Genomic DNA, 22,720 nt, shown 5'->3' with positions numbered 1-22,720 from the left:
ATTTCTCACATTTATTTTATATAGATAAATTATCCAAAAATTTATTAGAATACTTATAGATTATCCATTAACCTCACAATAATAGGAAATACTTAAATTCAAATATTTGTCAGACACATTTCTTTTTAGCAACATATTTGTAGAATACAATTAAAATATTTATCATCTATCCTAATCTTTTTTGGCATCATCATCCTCTATCTTCTAAATGTAACGATATATATTCACCTTTCTATCTATTACTTTTAATTATTTTGATCCAACGTATTATATATTTTCTATTGCACTTTATGCAAAATTGCTTATAACGAAAAGTTTAATCTACACTTATAATGTGTTAAAAGTTTTGAAAATAATCATTTTCTTGGTGACAATTTACAATTGTTTTGGTATTTTCTGAAAATTAAAGAATAAATTACTCACTAATATGTATATGGCAAGATAGATTTAACAAAAAACGACAACTATTGTCTTACTAATAGCAGGATATAGTTGCTTTTTTTACATTTTTACCCATTGCCAAATATCTTGTGTGAAACTGTGCGTGCTCCGAGAATCACACGCGTGCATTTTTGGTATTTAAGATTCACAAAGAAAGAACCAAAAACATATACTCTGTCTAGTGTTCTTGTTGACCTCACATGGCACGAGCTCAAAACTTCAACTCTCCAATGGTGGCATCAGTCATCAGCACCGCATGGTTACTTCCATGAACCATCATTTGGTCCCCAAGTACCCGTTTCTTCTTCCCTCTTGCAATGGTCATAATCCTAAGCTTAGATTCCACGTGAGGACCCCATAAAAAAGAAAAGCTGAAAAACTCTTCAAAGTTTCATGCTTTTTCATCTAATTTGGCATCTCAGTCTTGTGGGCAGGTTGGAGCACAGAAGGGGTATGCTTCTTCTGGGGAGGAACCTCAGTCGCGTGTTTCTGACACAAGTACATACCAAGAGGAATTCTCTTGGTCTTCTGTGATTTTTCCGTACGTTTCTATCACTGTAACACTGTTTATATTCATTATTCTGTGGCCTTGCTTTACATTTTGATCAAAATTGGTCAATGTATTTAAGTTTGGAGTTGCATTGTTTTGGGTTCAAGCCAGATTAAATTACATGTCTGACAGCATTTGAAACAAGTAAAGTCAAAATTAAGTTGTTTAGATTGAATCGTAAAATGTGACAAGTTTATACGGTTTAGTTTGATAGATTTTGGGGTGGAATTTTGTTCCTTTTTGTTTCCAAATTTCAATCTTCTGCCGTTTCCCTGTGAGGAATTCAAGGCTAAAGCTTGGAACTAGGACGATGCTAACTTGTAAAACTTGCACGTGCATGGATTGGTCAAACACTGTGGATTTTGAAATGTATGAACTCCTGATCTACTTGTTTCACTTTCGATTGATTAATACAGTTCCTTTCAAATATAGGTTTCTATTCCCAGCATTGGGTGGCTTGTTATTCGGTTATGATATTGGTGCCACCTCAGGGGCCACAATCTCACTGCAGGTAAACTTGTTACTCAATGTCTTTCAATTACACTTTGTTGTATTACTAGTGCAGTAATTTATATAATTGAGCTTCAAGTTGTTGATTTGAATTCACAGTCACCTGAGCTTAGTGGCATAGCTTGGTTCAATCTTTCGGCTATTCAGCTTGGACTTGTGGTATGATTTCAGCATCATAGTTGAAAATTTTATTATAAATTTACAGAGAAGTTATCGTTCTCTATACTAATTAGAATCTCACTTCCAATGTCATACATAGGTCAGTGGTTCCCTCTATGGGGCTCTTCTTGGCTCACTTCTTGCATATGCCGTTGCTGATTTCCTTGGTAAGAGCTTTACTTTGTTGTTATCCAGGAAAAAAGGCTTCTTATTAATCAAGTAAAATGGCTTAAACATTAGGGAGGAAGAGACAACTCATTGTTGCAGCACTGTTATATGTGCTTGGCGGTTCGATCACTGCGTATGCACCAGAGCTCAATGTCCTCTTAGCAGGAAGGCTGCTTTATGGACTTGGTATAGGTTTGGTAGGATACTATGACCTGTAATGTATTTTGTAATGTTAATTATACCTGCATCATCTTCAAACAAATTGATTTGCAGGCCATGCACGGTGCTCCTTTGTATATTGCTGAAACATGTCCATCACAAATCCGTGGGACTCTAGTATCATTAAAAGAACTCTTCATTGTCTTGGGGATTCTGGTATTGCACTTGTGGCTTTTATGTCTCTTTTATTAACTAAAGAGCTTGCTGAGTTGGGAATGAACTATTGTGCAGCTTGGTTATTTTGTGGGAAGCTTTGAGATTAATGCCGTTGGGGGATGGCGGTTTATGTATGGCTTTAGTGCTCCGATTGCTGTACTAATGGGGCTAGGAATGTTGAGTCTCCCTCCCTCTCCGAGGTGGTTGCTTCTCAGGGCCGTTCAAGGGAAGGGTTCGTTTCAAGATTTGAAGGAAAAGGCAATTCTTTCCCTGAGTAAATTAAGGGGCAGACCACCCGGCGACAAAGAATCTGAGAAGCAAATAGAAGAGAGCCTTGTTTCGTTGAAGTCTGCATATGCAGATCAGGAATCAGAAGGGAGTTTCTTGGAGGTGTTTCAGGGTGCCAATCTGAAAGCTTTCATAATTGGTGGGGGGCTTGTCTTATTTCAACAGGTAGTGCCTCTTCTATGCAATGAGTCAGTTCATAGTTATCACGATTGTAGTTTCCCCTTCCACTTTTATCATGTTATTGACGGAAATATCGAATATTCCATCTACTATTTTTCTGATTAGACACCTTCTTGCTCTAGATAACTGGCCAACCAAGTGTTCTGTATTATGCAGGCCCAATTCTTCAGGTATGTTATCAATAATTTCAGTTTTTCTTTCTTTTCTGAAATAGAATTTTTTCTTTTTCATTTTTCTCACTTTAGATTATTCTCTATTTTTGCTTTATCTAGAGTGCTGGATTTTCTGCTGCAGCCGATGCTACCAAAGTTTCAGTTGTTATTGGCTTATTCAAGGTTTTTCTTTTTCCCCTTCCTAGGAAGAGTGGCTGCTTTGTGAACCTGACAATAATTTATTCTTATTGATGAATCTGCAGTTGCTAATGACATGGATTGCTGTCTTAAAAGTTGATGATTTGGGGAGAAGGCCTCTTCTGATTGGAGGTGTCACTGGCATTGTACGGATTCGTTAACATTTTAAACTAGCATATTCTTGGAGTATTCTGTCTGCAACTTGTCAAATGCTCATTGTTGTTGATTTTTATTTTATTTTAAATTTCTGCAGGCCCTTTCTTTAGCTCTTCTTTCTGCTTATTATAAATTTCTTGGAGGGTTCCCACTTATTGCTGTTGCGGCTTTACTTCTTTATGTTGGTAGCTATCAGGTAAAATACCCCCTGGTCATTGGCCTTGCTGCTTTTTGTGGAAAAGAAAATGCCAGGCTTGCAATTTGGACTATACAATATATGTTGATATCAATTATAATTCATGGACCTCTCTACTGCTAGTTAAAGGGGATTCCAACCAATCCTGTTTGAGAAGAACAGACACAGCAGTTCCTCTCTGCTTAGTAGACTAATGTTAATTTCTATTTGCATTGCAGGTATCATTTGGCCCAATAAGTTGGCTAATGGTATCAGAAGTTTTCCCGTTGCGCACAAGAGGACGGGGGATCAGTCTGGCTGTTCTAACCAACTTTGCTTCAAATGCAGTTGTGACCTTTGCATTCTCTCCTTTAAAGGTTTTAGATCCTTTTACCTTTCATGTTCACTTTTCATTCAAGTGTAAACTTCATCAACCTTACCTTTCTTTGTCAGCTCTTGGAGTTTCTAATCTGCATTGGCTTCTTCTGCAGGAGCTTCTAGGAGCAGAAAACCTTTTTCTCCTTTTTGGGGCTATTGCTTTACTGTCACTTATCTTTGTTATATCTTCAGTTCCCGAAACAAAAGGCTTGAGCCTAGAAGATATTGAGTCCAAAATCTTGAAATGAGTAAGTGACAGCTTAAACTAGCATCTTGTAATCCTAATGGAATATAATTTTGGAGCGCATGTAATGTAATACCTATGCATACATCTCCCACTTGGAATTCATTGGTCATGTAAATATGTTTTATGGTGAGAAAAATGGTAGTTTCCTTATTGTTGCTCATAACTGAATTTTAGAGTTTAGCTTTGATCCAAATAATAGAGTTTCATGGAAAAAATATTAAAAGAAAAAACTGAAGAATATTTAGTGTAATATAAATATACAATAAGTCCACATGGAGTACAAAGATATTAATACATACAAATTAAAATTTACAAATGTAAATGGAAATGATCATTCCAGTCTAAATATTGGATACATATACAAAAATATAGAACAAAAATTGAATACATATAGCACAAGGTAGCCATAAACATCATGGGAACTTTCAATTTGCCTGAAGAATTCTTTCATGGTTTTCTTCCTGAACCACTGCATATTTAGAAAGAACTATAGGTTTATGTTTAGAACAAAAAAGAACTATATGAGGAAAAATAAACAGATTATACTACCATAATGAACTGCTGCTTTACCTTCTAGAGCATTGGTAGATACTGGGATTTGAGATGAACTGCGAGCAGCACTGATAGATACTGGGTTTTGATAGGATGTGCTTGCAATGTTGGTGTCAGTGGTCGTGATAGTGGTTGTTGTGTCTTCTTGTTTTGGTTCCTCGGTTCGGAGCAAAGAAGTTACAGCTTCTCTTACCTTCTCCATCACACCTGCATCACCAGGAGTTCTCTTTGGACTCATGGCCTCAGATATCACCTGAGACAAAGCTTTTTCATCTTCTCCCGGCTCAAGCTTGTTCATCAAGTACTCTTTCACCGAAACACCCTTATCCCATATCTGCGAGCCAGGGCTGGCATACCTGCCAGTGGTTGGAGCAGATGAACATGAAGGAGTCTGTGGTGACACTGGAGCTAAAGTTTTTGGGGTCACTGGAGCTGACCAAATTCGTGCTGCGCTTGGAGAAGTTTGGGAAGATGTCTTTGGAGGAGTACTTGGAGCAGAAACAAAAAAACTACTTTGAGTTCCATCCTTTGGTGATGTTGAAGTGTGAAGCTCATCAGGTTTGTAAATAGTGAGGCCTTGAAACTTGGAAGTCATAGAATGTGATCCTTTGTTCAGTTCATGAGCTAAGGTTCTAGTCGTCGCTACCCTGTTCGAACCGGCATCAATAGTATTGGTGCTAGTAGCAGCTCCAGCTGCAGCATTAGCCACAGTTGCTGGATGAGTTGTTCTCTTGGAGAATGACCGAGTTAAACATTTTTCTTGCATTCCTAGACCTGATTTTGGTTGATGTGCCTTCTCAGATTCGTACACTGAAATAATAATTTCACAGCAACATAAGATCAAAGTTAAGAGAAACCTTTTCAGAAAATTGAAAGTTAAGGTCTTGATTACTTGGAGCTCCATGGTATTCAGCTTCGTCGTGTGTTCCTTCGTCTTCCAAGCCAGAGCCGGGTGAGGGAGTTTGGTTTCCATCGTCGTGCTTTTTCTTGCTGAGGCTGTGACGCAATTTCTTAGCCTTCTCCTTCACTTTGGCAAGGACTGATTTCTTCTGGTTCGGGCTATGGTCTTCTTCCGAGTCATGGTGCCTCAACTTATTGAAAAAAGGTGAAGAATTAGAAGAAGTGGAGGAGTTGGAGGAGGAGGACAAGGTGGCAGTGTTGGTTGACATCTTAGAACCTTTTGGTGACACTTTAGACCCTTCTCCTGTTGTGCATCAAAACAATAACTTAGAATGATAATTTCAGCATCTAAGAATGTATGTTGGTAAATTCTAGCATATATCATAATCAAATCTTTGCCAAAAGACATTATAGGATGATGATTTTACCTCGGAGGAGTTGTTCCATGGTATGGATGGTGGGAGTTTTTGAAGTTTCAACACCAGGTCTTTGAGGGCGTTCGAGTTGAGCCATTTTTTCTGTAACTAAATTTTTTACATCAACAAATTTGCTTCCGCCTTTTAATAAATCTGCTCTTATATTTGCTCTTTCTTTGGAAAATATATAATAATGATAATAATAGACATAATTACTTTTTTAACAAAGAATGAACCGTGGTCATGCAATGGCTTCCGGGGTTCTTGCACTGAGAAATGATGATCAAGAAGAGCCTCAGCATGCACCATTAGCACCCATTTGTGGATTCTTTTCTCTACACGTGTAGACTTACAGTTTTTCTTGCTACTAAACCAAACAAATTAGAATCACCCTGAATTAGTAATTTGACCAGGCCAACACAGGAAAGATTTTTGAACCATTTCAATATCTATAAGTGGAATTGATATTCGTATGTTCTATAATAATGTTGTAGAGTAGTATATATTTGATGATAATATAAATTTATAACAAACAAAATGAAATAAATGGGCGAAAAAGTCTATGGAACTCACATTTTTATTAAAATTTGGCCTGTACTTAATTAGTCAAAAAAAAGTAAACAATTTTATAATGTATCATATCCCTCGTATCTCGAAAAACACAAGTTATACCTTAGTTGGATAAGACAAAATTCAAATTAAATTAAATTTATCATCGTGACCCACTTCCCTCCGAGATTCTCAGCCCTAGTTGTCCATGACCAACAGACTTCCCGTCTTCTCGAGAATCTCGGCCCTAGCCATTCACGACTAACAGACCGACAAATAGTTCAAATAAAGGAGCCTATAAATCAACTAGAATAAACAATAGGCCACACAATAAAAACAAAACACATAACCCACTGATCATATACTCTTTCTGATAAGTGATTCTTTATTGACTTATGCGCGGGAAAATTTTTTTCAGGTACCACGTTTCAGATCCAAATTCACGAAGATATTTTCAGTCTAGCTCGAGCTGCCAGGGACACCGGATTAACACAAGATTGAAGTAAAGCTTGAGAGAAATATTCCACAAATATATACTATTAGATGTAATTTCATATTATTAAAATATTAATAATAATTAATTAATTAACACAAGATTGAAGTAAAGCTTGAGAGAAATATTCCACGAATATATACTATTAGATGTAATTTCATATTATTAAAATATTAATAATAATTAATTAATGACTATAAATTATAAAATTTACTATTCTTAGCATTTTTTTAAATTAGATTTGAATTTTTTAAAATTTGAATTTTTACTTTAGAGGATAAAGTATAATTTTTTACTGTTAAATAATTTTTCTCTCATATTTATTTTTAGTTTCACCTATAAAATAAATAGAGATATCACACTCTAATCTCTAAAGTAAAATTCAAAGTTTAGAACTTCTAAATTGGCCTTTGTCCCTCACACTGCGACAGTGAGAGTCAACACTCACCGGTCACCACCATGAACTCCTCCTTCACCGCCAACCACCTCATCACCACCCCGACCCTCCCCCCTCCGTGCCGCACATCCTCTTACCTCAAATGCCAGCTCCCTTCTTCATCCTCCTCTGACCACACCAAAGATCACTCCAATTCCACTCTCATCAAAACCCTTTCCACCACCTTCGCCCTCTCCTCCGCTGCCTCCATCGTCGTTTTCTCCACCTCCCCTCTCCGCTCCCTCCTCCCTGATGCATCCGGACATTTCTCCTCCGGCAGTGGTGGTAATGCAGGAAATGGCGGCAACACTGGCGGCGGCGGCGGTGGAGGCGGAGGAGGCTGGTTTGGCGACGACGGATCCTTCTGGTCAAGACTCTTCTGTCTATCTCCGGCCATCGCCGCCGACGAATCACCGTCGCCGGAATGGGACTCCCACGGCCTTCCCGCCAACATTGTGGTGCAGCTGAACAAGCTCAGTGGTTTCAAGAAGTACAAGATCTCCGACATCTCGTTCTTCGACCGGAGCCGCCGGGTCAGGATCAATGCACCTGACGACTCTTTCTTCGAGTTGGTGTCGCTTCGCCCCGGCGGTGTGTACACGAAATCGCAGCTGCAGAAGGAGGTGAAAACCCTAGCCTCCTGCGGAATGTTCGAGAAGGTCGACATGGAAGGGAAGACCAACCCTGACGGAACCATCTCCCTCACCATCGCTTTCACGGAGAGCACCTGGCAGTCTGCCGAGAAGTTCCGCTGCATCAACGTCGGCCTCATGGCTCAGTCCAAGCCCATCGAGATGGACCCCGACGTGACTGACAAGGAGAGACTCGAGTACTACAGGTCTGTTAATCAGTTATAACTGTTATGACAGTTAGTTAGTTAGTTTGTTACCGTGTTAGTTTTTACAGTTATGATAGTAGTTAGTTAGTTAGTTAGAGAATGAGTCTCAGCACAATTGTAAGGCTGCATTTTAGATGTGATAGTTGGTTAGTTACTTAGTTAGTTGTGGTAGTTATAGTTTTGGACTTTTGGTAGGTAGTTAGTTAATTACTTCGTTGTGCTACGGCTGAACTGATACAGGTCCCGAGAGAGGAACTACAAGAGGAGGATGGAGAGGGCAAGGCCATGTCTTTTGCCAATGTCAGTTCATAGGGAGATAGCAGACATGTTGAGGAGCCAGGGAGCAGTTAGTGCCAGGTTGCTTCAGAGGATAAGGGACCATGTCCAGAAGTGGTACCATGATGAAGGGTATGCTTGTGCCCAGGTTGTAAACTTTGGGAACCTCAATACCCAGGAGGTTGTTTGTGAGGTTGTGGAAGGGGATATTACCCAATTGACCATTATGTTCCTGGACAAGCTTGGGAATGTTGTTGAAGGCAACACCCAAATCCCGGTGGTGCAAAGAGAACTTCCCAGGCAGGTTCGTGTGATTTCATTGTAATGTGATTGATATGGTTAGTTCTGTGTCTCTAGTTCAGGATTGTTTAGATGAATGTGCTGATATTTTGTATTGAACTAATAGCTTCGCCCAGGGTACGTTTTTAACATTGAAGCTGCCAAGCAAGCCTTGAGGAACATAAACTCGTCCCTTGCTTTGTTTTCAAAGATTGAGGTGAATCCAAAGCCTGATGAGAAGAGCGAGGGAGGCATTATTGTTGAAATTAAGCTAAAAGAGTTGGATCAGAAAACGGCTGAAGTCAGTACTGAGTGGAGTATTGTCCCTGGACGAGGAGGGCGTCCCACTTTGGTAATTTTGTCATGGCGGATTTCCAATTTGTTTATTATCCATGAATTGTTGTTGCTTATTTTTAATGTAATTACTTTGTGTTCAACGTTTGCATAGGCTTCACTGCAGCCAGGAGGAACTGTTACGTTTGAACATCGGAATCTGCAAGGGTTGAATAGATCTGTTTCTGGTTCAGTGACAACTAGCAACTTCTTCAATCCTCAGGTATTTTACCTATACTAGACCAGTGAGTTTTCATCACTACTGTTGTAGATTAAATAGTTTAGTTTCTCATGAATATTGTGATTGGTATTTGGTACAGGATGATCTTGCATTTAAGCTTGAGTATGCACATCCATATTTGGATGGCGTATATGATCCACGCAACCGTACCCTCCGTGTAAGCTGCTTCAACAGCCGAAAGCAGAGTCCAGTATTCACTGGGGGACCAGAGGTGGATGAAGTGCCCCCAATATGGGTTGATCGTGCTGGTCTTAAAGCCAATATCACAGAGGTAATTTGACTGTCGTATATACATAAATCTTGACCTGGCTATTTATGCTGTCGGTTTTTTTACTTTTTATTTTCATATTTAATATCTTAATTGCTATATCTCGTTTCCCATGCAGAATTTCACACGTCAAAGTAAATTCACTTATGGACTAGTCATGGAAGAGATAACAACATGTGATAAGAGTAGTCATATCTGTGCCAGTGGTCAAAGAGTTTTGCCTAGCGGAGAGATTGCAGATGGACCTCCAACCACGCTCAGTGGTACTGGTATTGATAGGATGGCATTTTTACAGGCAAACATCACACGAGATAATACAAAGTTTGTGAATGGAGCTATAGTTGGAGAAAGGAATGTGTTCCAGGTGATCGTATTATCCTACATTCATGCCTTTTGTTGTCCATAGTGTTTAGATTATTTCAAATAGTCCTAACATCTTTTTTTTTTATTTGTTTTATTTCCTAATAGCAACATTTATCTCTAGCCGTAATTTTGAGGTCGAAGCCAAAAAGTTGCATCCAGTAGTTGTTACATTATCTATGTCTATACCATAGCCTGGCCAAATGATTTCGAAAAACCCTTTGAAGCACATTTATTTTATAGTTTATAGTTTAGAAATTAGGCAGCTTACCCTCCTTTTTTTTCCTTTTTCTCCTTGCACCTAGTCTTTGCAAGCTTACTGTTTCAAAGCTCTATACTACATCCTAACATAGAAGGGACTTTTGCAGAATCCTTATTCTTTAAATTTTGTTACTCCATTTTGTCAGATTTTCATTGGAAATATCAATCCTATGTTTGCAGGCCATCGAAGCAGTTGACTGGAATTTCGCCCGTGTGTTGATGTTTGGATTTGAGAATAAATGTTCTGCCTAATTTTGCTTGCATATTTAATGGAAATAGTCACTTTGCTGTAATTTGAAGACTAAATCAATGTTTTCTAGGTTTATGGTCTTGGAGCATGTTACCCAGTCTTTTATTTTGACAGTGTTATTTTTATTTTGACAGTGTTGTTTTTATACGCAGTTCAGGTTGATCAAGGCCTTGGCATTGGCAGCAACGTCCCATTCTTTAACCGTCATCAGTTAACCATTACACGATTTATCCAGTTGATGCAAGTCGAGAAAGCGGCTGGGAAACCACCACCGCCAGTGGTTGTCCTTCATGGCCACTACGCTGGATGTGTAGGTGACCTTCCAAGTTATGATGCTTTTCCTCTTGGAGGTCCCTATTCTGTAAGGGGTTATAACATGGGTGAGCTTGGAGCAGCCAGAAACATCCTCGAGGTAAGAACCACTGCATTTTTGTGATTTTCTGCCTAACATTTAGTACTTACTTTCATAATCTTCATATCATCTAGTGACTTTGGAGCAACTATCAAAGTTTTTTGTTCCTTCTACAGCTAGCAGCTGAGCTACGGGTACCTGTTAAGGGTACACATGCTTATGCGTTTGTTGAGCATGGCAATGATCTAGGAAGCTCAAAGGATGTCAAAGGGAATCCTACGGAAGTCTACAGGCGAATGGGTCACGGATCTTCTTATGGTGTTGGTCTCAAACTTGGATTGGTAAGAACAGAATATGCCGTTGATCATAACTCGGGAACTGGTGCAGTTTTTTTCCGTTTTGGGGAGAGATTTTGAGGCAAGATTTTGTCAAGTTTACTGCTGAGTTGGTATATTCGTTTCTATTTTTTGATGGAAGGAGTATTTCAGCCCTCGATGAAAGAAATACTTGTTTTTTAGATGCTTAAATCTACTTGTACAAATTGGTGTTGAGTGAATTCCATACTACTCTTGGGTGTTCATGTGTAGGCTACTGAATATTGGTATAGGATGAAATATAAAATGATAAGAGTACCTTACTGTGTACTATTGTTGTCTGATTGATGTTTGCGGCTAATGCTCAACATGCAGTTCTATGAAATGAACAAGTGCCTCAATATCCAGTAAAAAATAAATGCTCAATGTGCTATCCATGGGAACGAATGCAACTTGAATAATTAAAGTATACAGTACATTTTGGACCGGACGGAATAGATATTTTAAGTAAATTATTAAGACTTATCCAACATACTTACAAAATAATTCATCTATACACTCTCAGAGATTTGCATGTTCATAGCTTGGGAATGTCCACAGCCACACATGCTTTGATAAAACGATGAAATAATCTTGTACATATTTGAACAAGAAGTCAACAACAAGTCTTATTTTACGAAGTGGAGTAAGCCTCATATATTTAAACAAATTTCAATTTTTAAAAAACGTACTCAAGCAACTTTCTCTTCTTTCTTTAGTCAATTCAATTTTTTTGGAGCTGAATCAAAAATGTTATACAATATACTAAAAATTAACTATTAAATTAATTATTTAATGATCAAATTAATTATTATATATTATTTAATTTATTTTTAATATATATATTTTTTTGGTCAGGGAAACCGGCCCACATCTAGGCCCAGGCCCAGGCCCAAACAACACAGAAGATCTACCCGACCCGGCTTCAGGCTGCGTTTGAAACTGCTCTTCCCACCCCTACCAGCGCCTGAGAAAAGACCTCCATTGGTGAATGATGATTAGCCTCCCTACTGCTGCAGAAATCGAAGCGCCACTCCTCCCGCATCGAGCACGCTGTCTCTGGCTCTCTCCGAAGTTCGGTCTCGCCCGCAACCTCGCCCGCGCCTGTGTCGTGGTGCTTGCCTTCCATGCTGCCGTCACCTACGCCTCTGTTTCCGCCCGCAGCGCCGTCGTAGCTTGCATCACCGTTGTTGATTGATGCCCGAACTTTCCGACATTGAATAGGTCTTCGCCGGTTGGTATCTTTCGCCATCAGTTCTTCTGAAATGCTTGCTGCGATGCCCACAGCATCTTCGTCCATTGTCGCCCCTGTTTACTGACTGCGATGCACGCTTTCCATAAAACCACACTACTCCCCAGGATTCCCATAACAAACGCCATCATCCGCCGCTCCTTCCGATCAGATCCCTTATTCTATGCCCAACTCATCCAAACCTACGCTCGTGATCGAGCGTTGCACCACGGCAAGAAGCTCCACGCCCACCTAATCACCAACGGCATCGCTTGCTTCAGCCTTGTCGCTTCCAACTTAGTTTCCTTCTATGCTTGCTGCGGCCAACTCTCCCATGCGCGAAAACTGTTCGATAAAATTCCGAAAACAAATGTGCGCCGGTGGATTTCCTTCATCGGAACCTGCGCTCGCTGCAGCTTCCACCACGAGGCCATTGCCGTGTTCTCAGAGATGCTGGCAACCCAAACGCCCAATCCCAATGCGGTTTTCGTCATTCCAAGTGTTCTCAAAGCTTGCGGCCATGTCGGGGACCAAATCACGGGTCAGAAGATACATGGGTTGATTCTGAAGTGTTGTTTTGAGGTTGACCCTTTTGTGTCTAGCTCGTTGATTGTAATGTACTCGAAGTGCTTGAGAGTTGGGGACGCGCGCAAGGTGTTTGACGGAATGGAGGTTAAGGATTTGGTGGCTTTGAACGCACTTGTTGCTGGGTACTCCCAAGTGGGGCTTGCGGGTGATGCTTGGAGTTTGGTGGAGAGGATGAGATTGATGGGTGTGAATCCAAATCTAGTGACTTGGAATAGTTTACTATCTGGGTTTTCGCAAAAATGTGACCTTGCTATGGTTTCTGAAATTTTCAGGTTGATGACTAAGGATGGTGTGGTCCCTGATGTGGTGTCTTGGACTTCTGTTATATCTGGGTTTGTGCAGAATTTTCGTAATGAAGAAGCTTTCGACACTTTCAAGCAAATGTTGCGTCATGGGTTCTGCCCAACTTCGGCTACTATCAGCACTCTTCTCCCTGCATGTGCCACTGTCGAAAGAATGAGGATTGGGAAGGAGATTCATGGCTACGCTGTGGCAATTGGGGTAGAGGAAGATATATATGTAAGGAGTGCTCTTGTTGACATGTATGCAAAATGTGGCTTCATCTCTGAAGCTAGAACACTTTTTGGTATTATGCCAGAGAAGAATACAGTTACTTGGAACTCTATCATTTTTGGGTATGCTAATCACGGGTATTGTGATGAAGCCATTGAGCTCTTCAATCAAATGGAGATGGAAGGGAAAGCCAAGCTGGATCATTTAACTTTCACTGCGATTCTCACAGCATGCGTCCATGCCGGTGACATTGAACTTGGGCAGAGTCTGTTCAAGACTATGCAAGAGAAGTATGGAATTGAGCCACGTCTGGAGCATTATGCATGTATGGTGGATCTTCTTGGTAGAGCCGGGAAGGTTGACGAAGCGTACTGCATGATCAAGGCAATGCCAATTGAGCCTGATCTGTTTGTGTGGGGTGCATTGCTGGCTGCTTGCAGAAATCATGGGCATGTGGAGCTTGCAGAAGTGGCAGCTAAGCATCTGCTGGAGGTGGAGCCTGAGAGTGTTGGGAATCGTCTTCTATTGACGGGTGTGTATGCTGATGTAGGCAAGTGGGCAAAGGTTGAGAGGGTCAAGAAGAGGATGAAGAAGGGGAAACAGAGAAAATTCCAAGGGTTGAGTTGGATAGGTAATGTATAATAATATTGTAGGTTGCTGAATGATTCTTTCTAGATGGGTGGTTCCTTTGAAATTTCCCAGATTTGGGTTGGTAGGTAAGGTGTCTGGGTTTTGCTTCTGCAGAAAGAACAGGATGCGTTGTTTCATGCTCCTCATCAGGCAACAGTTACAATATCTCTTGGGAGGCACCGTTGGACGACCCAGCGAAGCAAATAATGCTTAAGGTTAACGAGCCATTGAGTTTACTTACGATGTAATTGCAAGGAAGTGGAAGCATAACAAGAAAGGATTTGCTCATGAATTTTGACAATATTCACCTTTGTTCACCAAAGCTTTACCATTTCCGGCGAAAAAGACGTGTGGTCCATTAATTACATCTAATGAACTTCTAGTATAACCTAAAACGTATATCTTTATATATTTTGTCCTTGAAACCTAATCCACTAGAGCCATTGAATTATGATGGATTCCATGACCGCATTATTCTATTGTGTAATTTAAAGAATAATGTTGGCATTAGGTGCTCCTCTTTTTTATCCAATCAAGTTTCCTTTGATTGTCTTCCAACCAACTTTACCCTTTCTTTGAATCTTTCCGTTACTTTTAAGAAATCTATTTCACAAATTTGTTGCTTGCTCAAAATTAAGCTGCAGAAGTAAAAGAAAACGGGTATAAGGAGGTCATAAAAAACTTGCAAGCCGAGTAAGTTGGTGTTCCTCAGAGAGTCAGAGTCCTACATAGTGTGATCAATATATACAAATGCCAAGTGACCTTAAATCGTGCTGATCAGTTCGTAACATGTCCATGAGTCCATGACCACCAAGAGAAGTAAGAGCAGGCACTCCAATCTAATCTCAAGATGAATGTTAGAAGTACATATGAGCACTTAAACAAGAAAAGTTCAAAGGGCTATGGGAAGGAATGGCTAATAATAAAATGAAATGATTGTTTATAAGTGAGTGCAATGAACACATATGTAAATCTTCTTGTAATCTAAGCTCCATAAAGTCTTAACACATAGGATGGATGATAAGAGTAATTCCTCATTTATAAGTTGTCGATAATACCCTCGATACAATTGTGCTACAAAAGATGAAAAACAAAATTCTAATAGAAGTTGATTCATTCATAATAATTAGAAGCAAAGATCAATCACCGGAGATAATAAAATTCTATCAGTTGATTCATTTATCATTAGGAGTGACATGTGGTGGGTAGGACCAATCCCTCTGCTGCAACACATGGTGATGATGAAAGCCATGTGGCATGCCGAGCATCGGCATTGGCATCATTGCCGCCGGAGGATAATGCATCGGGACCGGAACCGGAAGGTGCCCGTTCCCACGGGAGTGGCCACTTCCACCTCCTCCTGCTCCTCCTCCGCCGCTGTCATTGAGGCTTTGAGGAACCGGCGTGGAGGCGAAGAGGTGGTCGGAGGAAGAAGGTCCGTCGGCGGAGAGCCCTTGCATCCGCTTAAGATAGAGGCGATACTTCTGGAGGTGGCTGGCGACGTTCTCTCGGGTCAACCCTTCCACGTTCATAAGCTGCATGATCGTCTTCGGCACCGCGTTCTTGATCCCTAGGTGCGCCACCACGTCCACAAATCGCTTGTGCAGCTGCGGTGTCCACACAAGCCTCGGTCGCTTCACGGCGGCGGCACTGTCGGTGCGCGGCACAGAATCCGCTTCCTCCGCACAATCGACCTTCCGGAGCTTCCTCGAATTGGATCCCGAACCGGCCGGATCGATCTCTTCCTCGTCGTCGCCGGCGGGATCGTTTCCCTCGTCTTGGAAGGGGTTGAGGTTGGAGGAGGAGAAGGCGTTGACGCCGGTACGGAGGGTGGAGAAAGTGTTCTTTGAGGCGCGATTAACGTCGACAAGGGAACGGTGTGGCTCCGGCGAGATGCTGAAGGCGGAGGCGAGCTCCGGCGGGATCAAGAGCTGAGAGAGCGGGGTGAGATCGTGGGCCGCCGGAAGGCCCAATTCCCAGTCGGCGACTCCGTCGTCGTCTTGGTAGTCGGTCATCCTAACTTCCTCACCCATCCCGGCGTTGGCCGTTATAAACAGTTGAATTTGTTAGTAACCGAAAACTGTTAAGGAAATTGGATTGGATTTCTGGATCTAAAAACAATAAGAGTAATGAGTGAGTGAGAAATATGAAGAGATTAAAACAACAATAGATATCTCTTAAGATTCGGCGGTGGTTGTGTCTGTGAATAAGGAAAGTGATGCACCAAGGTCAAAATATAAAGTAGCCAACAAAATAAATAATATAGAATAAATATTTATTTAATTTCAAAACACATTAAAAATTTAAAATTCTCTTGACTTTGTGTTAATAATATTATGTGGAAAAAGAAGGGGGAAAAGTGCAATATCTGATTCCAGATGAGAATGGTAGGGGTGCCAACGTGGACGACTTAACCAGATATTTTTGATCTTCTAAATATCTTTATATATTATGGGCCTTTTGTTTTCGTTTTTGCGAATTGGTTTAATGTGAAGCACACGTGTTTGTGCTTCGTCAGAAGTGCCTTCTCATGTTCCTATGCGCTGTGATAACCAATTAAGACTAGCATAATTGAACTTTATCAATTATCATGCAGGTAAATCATAAATGAACCATTAAAAATTAAGTGGAACTGAATAAATAGAAAAAATGTATAAATAGAAAGAGAAAAAAAATCCTCTAAAATAAAAAGGATAATAAAACGATAAAGTAATATTTTAATTATTTTTAAATTAAGTTAATAAAGTTTATGGATAATAAATATTATAAAATTAAAAATAGTTAAACTATTACTTTACTATTTTATAATAGTCTATTTTATATATTTGTTTTAAATAGGAAGTGAATCATATTTTATACCAGAGTTAGTTAGAATTGTTAACTGACCATAGTTACCAATTAATTAGAGTTAGCCTTTAGTTAGCACTTGTATATATTTTTGTAATTTTCTTTATTTCTTTAATAAAAAATCTCACTTCCATATGCTTTTTCTCTTTGCTCCTCTTCTCTCGCACCCATCATCAACCTGCAATCTCTTCATGGCTCTGAATTTTATCATGGTGCGGTGAGTGTGGAGGTTGTAATCGCGACGAGATCTGAGTTGAATTAAGAGAAAGAAGGAGATTGTTACTGAAGAGTCCTGATTCAATCCATCTATGGCGAATGAGGAACATTTGGAGAATCCAGACTCAGATATAGAGGATGAATTCTCTCCAAACGACATTCGCAACTTCACAAAACTCCTGAATTGACTCACCAATTTTCAGAACTCTCAGTGCAGAATAAATCGCTCTGCATCTCCGAACAGTACGAACTCTCGCAATCCCTCTCCGAACGGTGCGAACTCTCGCAGTCCCTCAACCAATTCAACCTTGGACCTGCACAGCCCCTATTATCTTCATCCATGTGAGAATCATAGAATCTCGATAGTGAATGTGACTTTAACTGCTTCGAATTATCACTCTTGGTCCAGAAATATGAGACTTGCGTTAAAATTCAAGAACAAGTTACAGTTTATTGATGGAACCCTAACGAAACCTGAAGAAACTGATCCTAATTTTTTAGCTTGGGAAAAATGTAATACCTATGTAGTAGCTTGGCTGAATCTGTCCCTGAGTAGTGAAATCTCTCAGAGCGTTATTTGGAATGAAAATGCATATGACATATGGAATGATCTCAAGCACATATATCATCAAGGAGACATATTTCGAATTGTTGATCTAGAGGAAGAAATGTACACATCTAAACAGGGAGAACTTAGTATAACTGCCTATTTTACTAAACTGCGAATCATTTGGGAGGAATTGGAAACTTTTTTACCTATTCCAAGTTACGTCTGTGGTGTAGAATGCACATGTGATTTAGGAGTGATGAGAAAATATAGAAAACAGCGCCAATTAGTGAGATTACTGAGAGGTTTGAATGAAGAGTATGGTACCGTTAAGTCTCAAATCATACTCATGGCACCTTTACCTGATGTGAATGCAGTTTTTGGCATGTTAACTCAACAACAGAGGCAATTTTACTCCTTAGATAATGGTGAACCCAGGGCTCTTATAAGCTCTTCTGACCTGATTGAGAATGAGAAGCACTTTCAACATCAAAATGCAAATGGCTATAGGGGCAGAGGTCATTCTAGCTGAGGAAGGGATGGTAGAGGAGGAAGAGGGCCTCTCAAGCTATGTTCTTTCTGTCACAAGACAGGACACTTGGTAGACACGTGCTATAAGAAATATGGATCCCCTCTACATATGAGACAACCACAAAAGGCCTTCAACTATGCAACAACCTCACCTGGTGTGGAAATTGATGAGTCAAGTGAGGCATTGCTGCAGCTTTCAACTCAGAAAGGGGAATGCAAGACATCCGCATTTTCTTTATCTCAAGAACAAAAAGACACTTTAATTGCTCTTTTTCAACAGGACAATTCCTCACAGTTTGGTCATGTCATCAACTAAACCACAACACAATCAGGTATACCAAGCTATATTTTATCCATCAGTGCACATATATCTCAAATTTTGTTTACAAAGTCCTTTTATACACATACCTGATCATGGACAGCGGTGCCACCAATCATGTCACATTTTCTTTAGCCAATTTTTATAGCTATCACAATATAAAACCAATCTTAGTTAAACTTTCAAATGGTCACCAAACAATAACTCACATCGCTGGAACTATCATGTTTTCAAACAAGTTGTATCTCACTGATGTGTTATACATACCATGTTTTACTTTTAATCTGCTATCAGTTTCTAAAGCTGCCAAATAGTTAAATTGCTATTTTTTCATCTCTGACACTGCTTGTGAGATACAATACAAGAATACTTGAAAGATGATTGGATATGTTAGTGTGGCTGGCAGTCTTTACACATTGATAATTACACCACCAAATTCACAGGAGGCACATAAGATTGCACTCACATCTCACACTACACCCACATCTCATAGTACAGATACATCATCTAATATACCAACACAACGTAGTGTAGAAAATAGTACAAAAACATGGCATCTTAGACTTGGACATATACCTGCAGATAGGATGCTTGTAATAAAAAGGAAATATCCTCTCTTTGATAGTATAGATTGCATGAAGCCTTGTGAGTTCTGTCATTATGCCAAACAAAAGAAACTCCCTTTTGTACAGAGTGTCACAGAATCTAGTGAAATTTTTGACTTAGTACATATTGATGTTTGGGGCCTTTATGCTACTCCCTCAATTGCGGGACACAAATATTTTTTAACTGTGGTTGACGACAAGAGTTGTTTCACCTGGCTCTATTTATGAAAATGAAATCTAAAGTTCAGTTGTTGATTAAAGAATTTGTAGCATATATTCAAACACAGTTTGAAAAAATTATAAAATGTTTTAGATTGGACAATGGGTCTGAATTTCAACTACACAATTTCTTTGCTGAAAAAGGTATTTTGCACCAAACATCATGTGTGGAAACACCCCAACAAAATGGGGTGGTTGAACGAAAACATCAACACTTATTAAGCATGGCTAGAGCACTATTTTTTCATTTTTCAATTCCTTAATGTTACTGGACTTATGCAGTTGGGCATGCTACCTACCTCATCAATCGATTACCAAACTCAGTTTTAAAAGATAAATCCCCTTATGAAATATTATTTTCCAAAATATCAAATTTGATAGAATTGAAGACTTTTGGCTGCTTAGCCTATGCTTGCACTCTCACTGCCCATAGAAGAAAATTTGATGAACGTACAAGAAAATGTATTTTTTTAGGATATGGACACAATGTAAAGAGTTTTATTTTGCTTGACATAAACACAAGAGAAATACTCCTCTATAGACATGTTTAGTTCTATGAGGAAGTATTTCCATTTCATCACAAGACTTTAATCAATTTTGACCAACCAATGGTTCTTGATAACTCTTGCAACAATCCAGCATCTCTACCTTAGGTCATTGATCTTTTTAGATTTGAGTCACTTGACACACTTCATGAACATATTTCACCTAGCACACACCATACATCTATGCTTGATAAAACTCCAACTCTTATGGAGTCTGGCACCTTTTCTATCATTCCACATGCATCTCATGACATTGCACATCATTCAGATTTTGCCATTACTCCTGATAATGAGGCCACAGCTACTCCTAGTGGTCCTGCATCTTTCTCGCCTTCTCCCCCACCAATTCAAAAATCCAATCGGACTAAGCAACCACCTGTATACTTACATGATTATCATTGTCCTACAATTTTGTCAACACTAGCATCCTCAACTTCAAACAGGTATCCTTTTTTAAAATTTGTCTCGTACAACCATTTGTCTCCAAAGTTCAAAGCCTTTTCCTTAGCTGTTGCTACCATTTCGGAACCAAAGTCTTATGTTGAAGCTATGAGCTTAAAGTGTTGAAAGGATGCAATTGATGATGAGCTTCGTGCTCTTGAACATAATCAAACGTGGACAATGACTAGTCTACCTCTTGGGAAGAATGTCGTGGGTTCAAAATGGATTTTTAAAGTGAAATTCAATGCGGATGGCACTGTAGAAAGGCATAAGGCCAGGTTGGTGGCTATGAACTTTACTCAACAAGCAGGTTTTGACTAGTTCGACACCTTTAGTCCAATAGTTTGAATGACCACACTGCGAATTCTTCTTTCCATTGCTGTCCCGAAGCGGTGGATCATCCAACAATTGGATGTAAATACGGCTTTCCTGCATGGTAGCAGTGGAATACTAAGCTTGTTTCTGTCCTATCTGAATCTGGATACACACAATCCAAATCCGATTACTCTCTCTTCACTAAGCGCACAAAGTCAAGGTTCATAGCCATTTTAGTGTATGTGGATGATCTTGTCTTGGCAGGAGATGATGGTTTCGAGATTGACCGAATTAAATTCACCTTGGATGTTCGATTCAGCATCAAAGATCTTGGAAAGTTGAAATACTTTCTCGAAATAGAGGTAGCTTAAAACACTAGAGGAATTGCCTTGTATCAAAAGAAGTACACCACTGATCTCTTGGAGGAATTCAGTTTGTTGGAGGCAAAACTAGCAACTACACCCATGGATTACTCGATTCATCTCTCGAAAACTTCCGGGGACCCGTACCATTATGCTTCGGTCTATAGGAGGCTCATTGGTAAGCTTCAATACCTTACCAACACCAGACCAGACATTGCCTTTGCGGTTGATAAACTGAGTCAATATGTGGACTTTCTGACTGTTGAACACCACAAAGTAGCTCTGCGGATACTCCGTTACTTGAAGAACGCTCTAGCCACTGAGTTGTTCTTCCCTCTCACCACCGATTTCAAGCTCACGGGGTTCGCTGATGCTGATTGGGCGACATATCTCGACACTAGGCAGTCTGTCTCGGGATATTGTTTTTTTCTTGGCACTACTTTGGTATCTTGGAAGAGCATCGAGCAACAAATTGTATCTTGGTCGTCCTCTGAAGCTGAGTACTGTGCTTTGGCGAACGCCACCTGTGAAGGGTTGTGGCTCCTTCGGCTACTAGAGGTGCTTGGAGTCACTCACAATGACCCTTTTATTCTTTACAGCGACAGTCAATCTGCACTACACATGGCTGCCAATTCTGTCTTACATGAGCGCACAAAGCATATTGAAGCGGACTGCCATATCGTCCAAGATAAAGCGCATGAGGGTGTTCTCAAGCTATTGCCAGTAACCTCAGCCAACCAAACAGCCGACCTCCTTACTAAGACTCTGGCACCAGGACCTTTTAGTTCATGTTTCTCCAAACTAGGATTGTTAGATATTCACACTCCTAGTTTGAGGGGGGATATTAGCTGATATAATGTTACTTAACATAGTGTTAGCCTATATATTTATACCAAAGTTAGTTAGAACTGTTAACTGACCACAGTTATCAATTAACTAGAGTTAGCCTTTAGTTAGCACTTGTATATATCTTCAGTTACGAGATAGTTAACATTTTTGTGATTCTCCTTATTTTTTCAATAAGAAATCTCTCACTTTCATATGCTCTTTCTCTCTGCTCCTCTTCTCTCGCACCCATAATCAACTTGCAGTCTCTTCACGGCTCTGAATTTTATCAATATATATTAAAATATATAAATATATAGTATCTAATTTTAATAATTAATTTTATTATATAAATAATATTTTTGTTATTTCTTTTGTTTTATGTGTACATTCATTATATTAAGGTCTCTTTTGTAATGTTTAATATTTATTCATAAAATTTAAAAGAGAAAATTCTACTCCCATTCCCTACGAAATGCTAAAATGACACTCCTCTTCCCTCTATTTTATAAATGTACATTTTCTTCCCTTTTAACTTTTAAAAAACCTCCTCTTTAATCTATTTTAAATTTTTTTGTGTTAACTAATGTTAATTTTATCCATTGTTTAAGAAAAATAAATTATTTTTTGAAAAAATACCCATTAACAAAAATTTTATTTTTTATCATTAAATTTTGCTTACCAAAATACTCTTTAATAAATTAATTTTTTATTGATTAAATTGTATTTTTACCAAAATATTTTTAAAATAATTAATAATTAAATTATTTTTTTCTAAGATACCTACCCTTCAATAATTTTTTAATTATTAAATTGTGATTTTACTAAAAATTTTTTAACAATTATTTTTAT

At 39.3% G+C, this 22,720-nt stretch overlaps 7 protein-coding genes across 15 annotated transcripts; 5 read left to right on the top strand and 2 right to left on the bottom strand.

Moving 5' to 3' along the window:
• The first annotated feature begins 653 nt into the window (after positions 1–653).
• On the top strand, positions 654–6,830 carry LOC107476823 (D-xylose-proton symporter-like 3, chloroplastic). Of its 4 annotated transcripts, none has more exons than XM_052259145.1 (15): positions 654–787; positions 864–982; positions 1,424–1,502; positions 1,601–1,660; positions 1,761–1,827; positions 1,901–2,025; positions 2,102–2,203; positions 2,279–2,656; positions 2,794–2,841; positions 2,944–3,006; positions 3,087–3,167; positions 3,275–3,373; positions 3,592–3,729; positions 3,844–3,978; positions 6,813–6,830. In XM_052259145.1, the coding sequence occupies exons 1-14, from the start codon at positions 698–700 to the stop codon at positions 3,976–3,978; spliced, it is 1,584 nt and encodes a 527-aa protein (XP_052115105.1). In that variant the 5' UTR covers positions 654–697; the 3' UTR covers positions 6,813–6,830. The 4 variants fall into 4 exon arrangements, with proteins under 4 accessions (XP_052115105.1, XP_020992962.1, XP_015952224.1 ...); XM_021137303.2 differs by lacking the exon at positions 6,813–6,830 and adding an exon at positions 4,622–5,956; XM_016096738.3 differs by lacking the exon at positions 6,813–6,830 and having other exon boundaries at positions 876–982; positions 3,844–4,127.
• On the bottom strand, positions 4,403–5,942 carry LOC107477082 (flocculation protein FLO11). The gene is made up of 4 exons (XM_021137304.2): positions 5,858–5,942; positions 5,422–5,733; positions 4,548–5,339; positions 4,403–4,446 (listed from the first exon to the last, which is right to left on the bottom strand). The coding sequence occupies exons 1-4, from the start codon at positions 5,940–5,942 to the stop codon at positions 4,403–4,405; spliced, it is 1,233 nt and encodes a 410-aa protein (XP_020992963.1).
• Positions 6,831–6,869: 39 nt separating the features above from the next.
• On the top strand, positions 6,870–11,445 carry LOC107476824 (protein TOC75, chloroplastic). 4 transcript variants are annotated; one of them, XM_016096739.3, is made up of 9 exons: positions 6,870–6,896; positions 7,319–8,161; positions 8,402–8,741; positions 8,844–9,068; positions 9,165–9,272; positions 9,370–9,561; positions 9,677–9,922; positions 10,587–10,841; positions 10,958–11,445. In XM_016096739.3, the coding sequence occupies exons 2-9, from the start codon at positions 7,347–7,349 to the stop codon at positions 11,195–11,197; spliced, it is 2,421 nt and encodes an 806-aa protein (XP_015952225.1). In that variant the 5' UTR covers positions 6,870–6,896; positions 7,319–7,346; the 3' UTR covers positions 11,198–11,445. The 4 variants fall into 4 exon arrangements, 2 of the variants coding, with proteins under 2 accessions (XP_015952225.1, XP_020992961.1); XR_008007088.1 differs by lacking the exons at positions 6,870–6,896; positions 10,958–11,445 and adding an exon at positions 10,360–10,499 and having other exon boundaries at positions 7,292–8,161; positions 10,587–10,679; XR_008007087.1 differs by lacking the exons at positions 6,870–6,896; positions 10,958–11,445 and adding an exon at positions 10,360–10,499 and having other exon boundaries at positions 7,292–8,161; positions 10,582–10,673.
• A 658-nt stretch (positions 11,446–12,103) lies between these two features.
• On the top strand, positions 12,104–14,650 carry LOC107476825 (pentatricopeptide repeat-containing protein At5g59600-like). Of its 3 annotated transcripts, none has more exons than XM_052258784.1 (2): positions 12,104–14,097; positions 14,183–14,650. In XM_052258784.1, exons 1-2 carry the CDS (start codon positions 12,459–12,461, stop codon positions 14,308–14,310), a joined length of 1,767 nt encoding a protein of 588 aa, XP_052114744.1. In that variant the 5' UTR covers positions 12,104–12,458; the 3' UTR covers positions 14,311–14,650. The 3 variants fall into 3 exon arrangements, with proteins under 3 accessions (XP_052114744.1, XP_052114743.1, XP_052114745.1); XM_052258783.1 differs by having other exon boundaries at positions 12,105–14,097; positions 14,211–14,650; XM_052258785.1 differs by having other exon boundaries at positions 12,105–14,325.
• A 466-nt stretch (positions 14,651–15,116) lies between these two features.
• Positions 15,117–16,339, bottom strand: LOC107476827 (transcription factor LUX-like). The gene has a single exon (XM_016096744.3). It carries the CDS (start codon positions 16,127–16,129, stop codon positions 15,272–15,274), a length of 858 nt encoding a protein of 285 aa, XP_015952230.1. The 5' UTR covers positions 16,130–16,339; the 3' UTR covers positions 15,117–15,271.
• Positions 16,340–17,572: 1,233 nt separating this feature from the next.
• Positions 17,573–18,238, top strand: LOC107477083 (uncharacterized). Its single transcript, XM_016097047.1, has one exon. The coding sequence runs from the start codon at positions 17,573–17,575 to the stop codon at positions 18,236–18,238; it is 666 nt and encodes a 221-aa protein (XP_015952533.1).
• Positions 18,239–21,145: 2,907 nt separating this feature from the next.
• Positions 21,146–21,895, top strand: LOC127745735 (secreted RxLR effector protein 161-like). The gene has a single exon (XM_052259345.1). The coding sequence runs from the start codon at positions 21,146–21,148 to the stop codon at positions 21,893–21,895; it is 750 nt and encodes a 249-aa protein (XP_052115305.1).
• The last annotated feature ends 825 nt before the right edge of the window (positions 21,896–22,720 follow it).

The sequence above is a fragment of the Arachis duranensis genome, chromosome 3 (assembly GCF_000817695.3).
Source record: "Arachis duranensis cultivar V14167 chromosome 3, aradu.V14167.gnm2.J7QH, whole genome shotgun sequence".
NCBI classification, from domain to species: Eukaryota; Viridiplantae; Streptophyta; class Magnoliopsida; order Fabales; family Fabaceae; genus Arachis; species Arachis duranensis.
The sequence above is the reverse complement of the archived record's forward strand: the minus strand, read 5'-3'. Positions and strand labels throughout refer to the sequence as shown.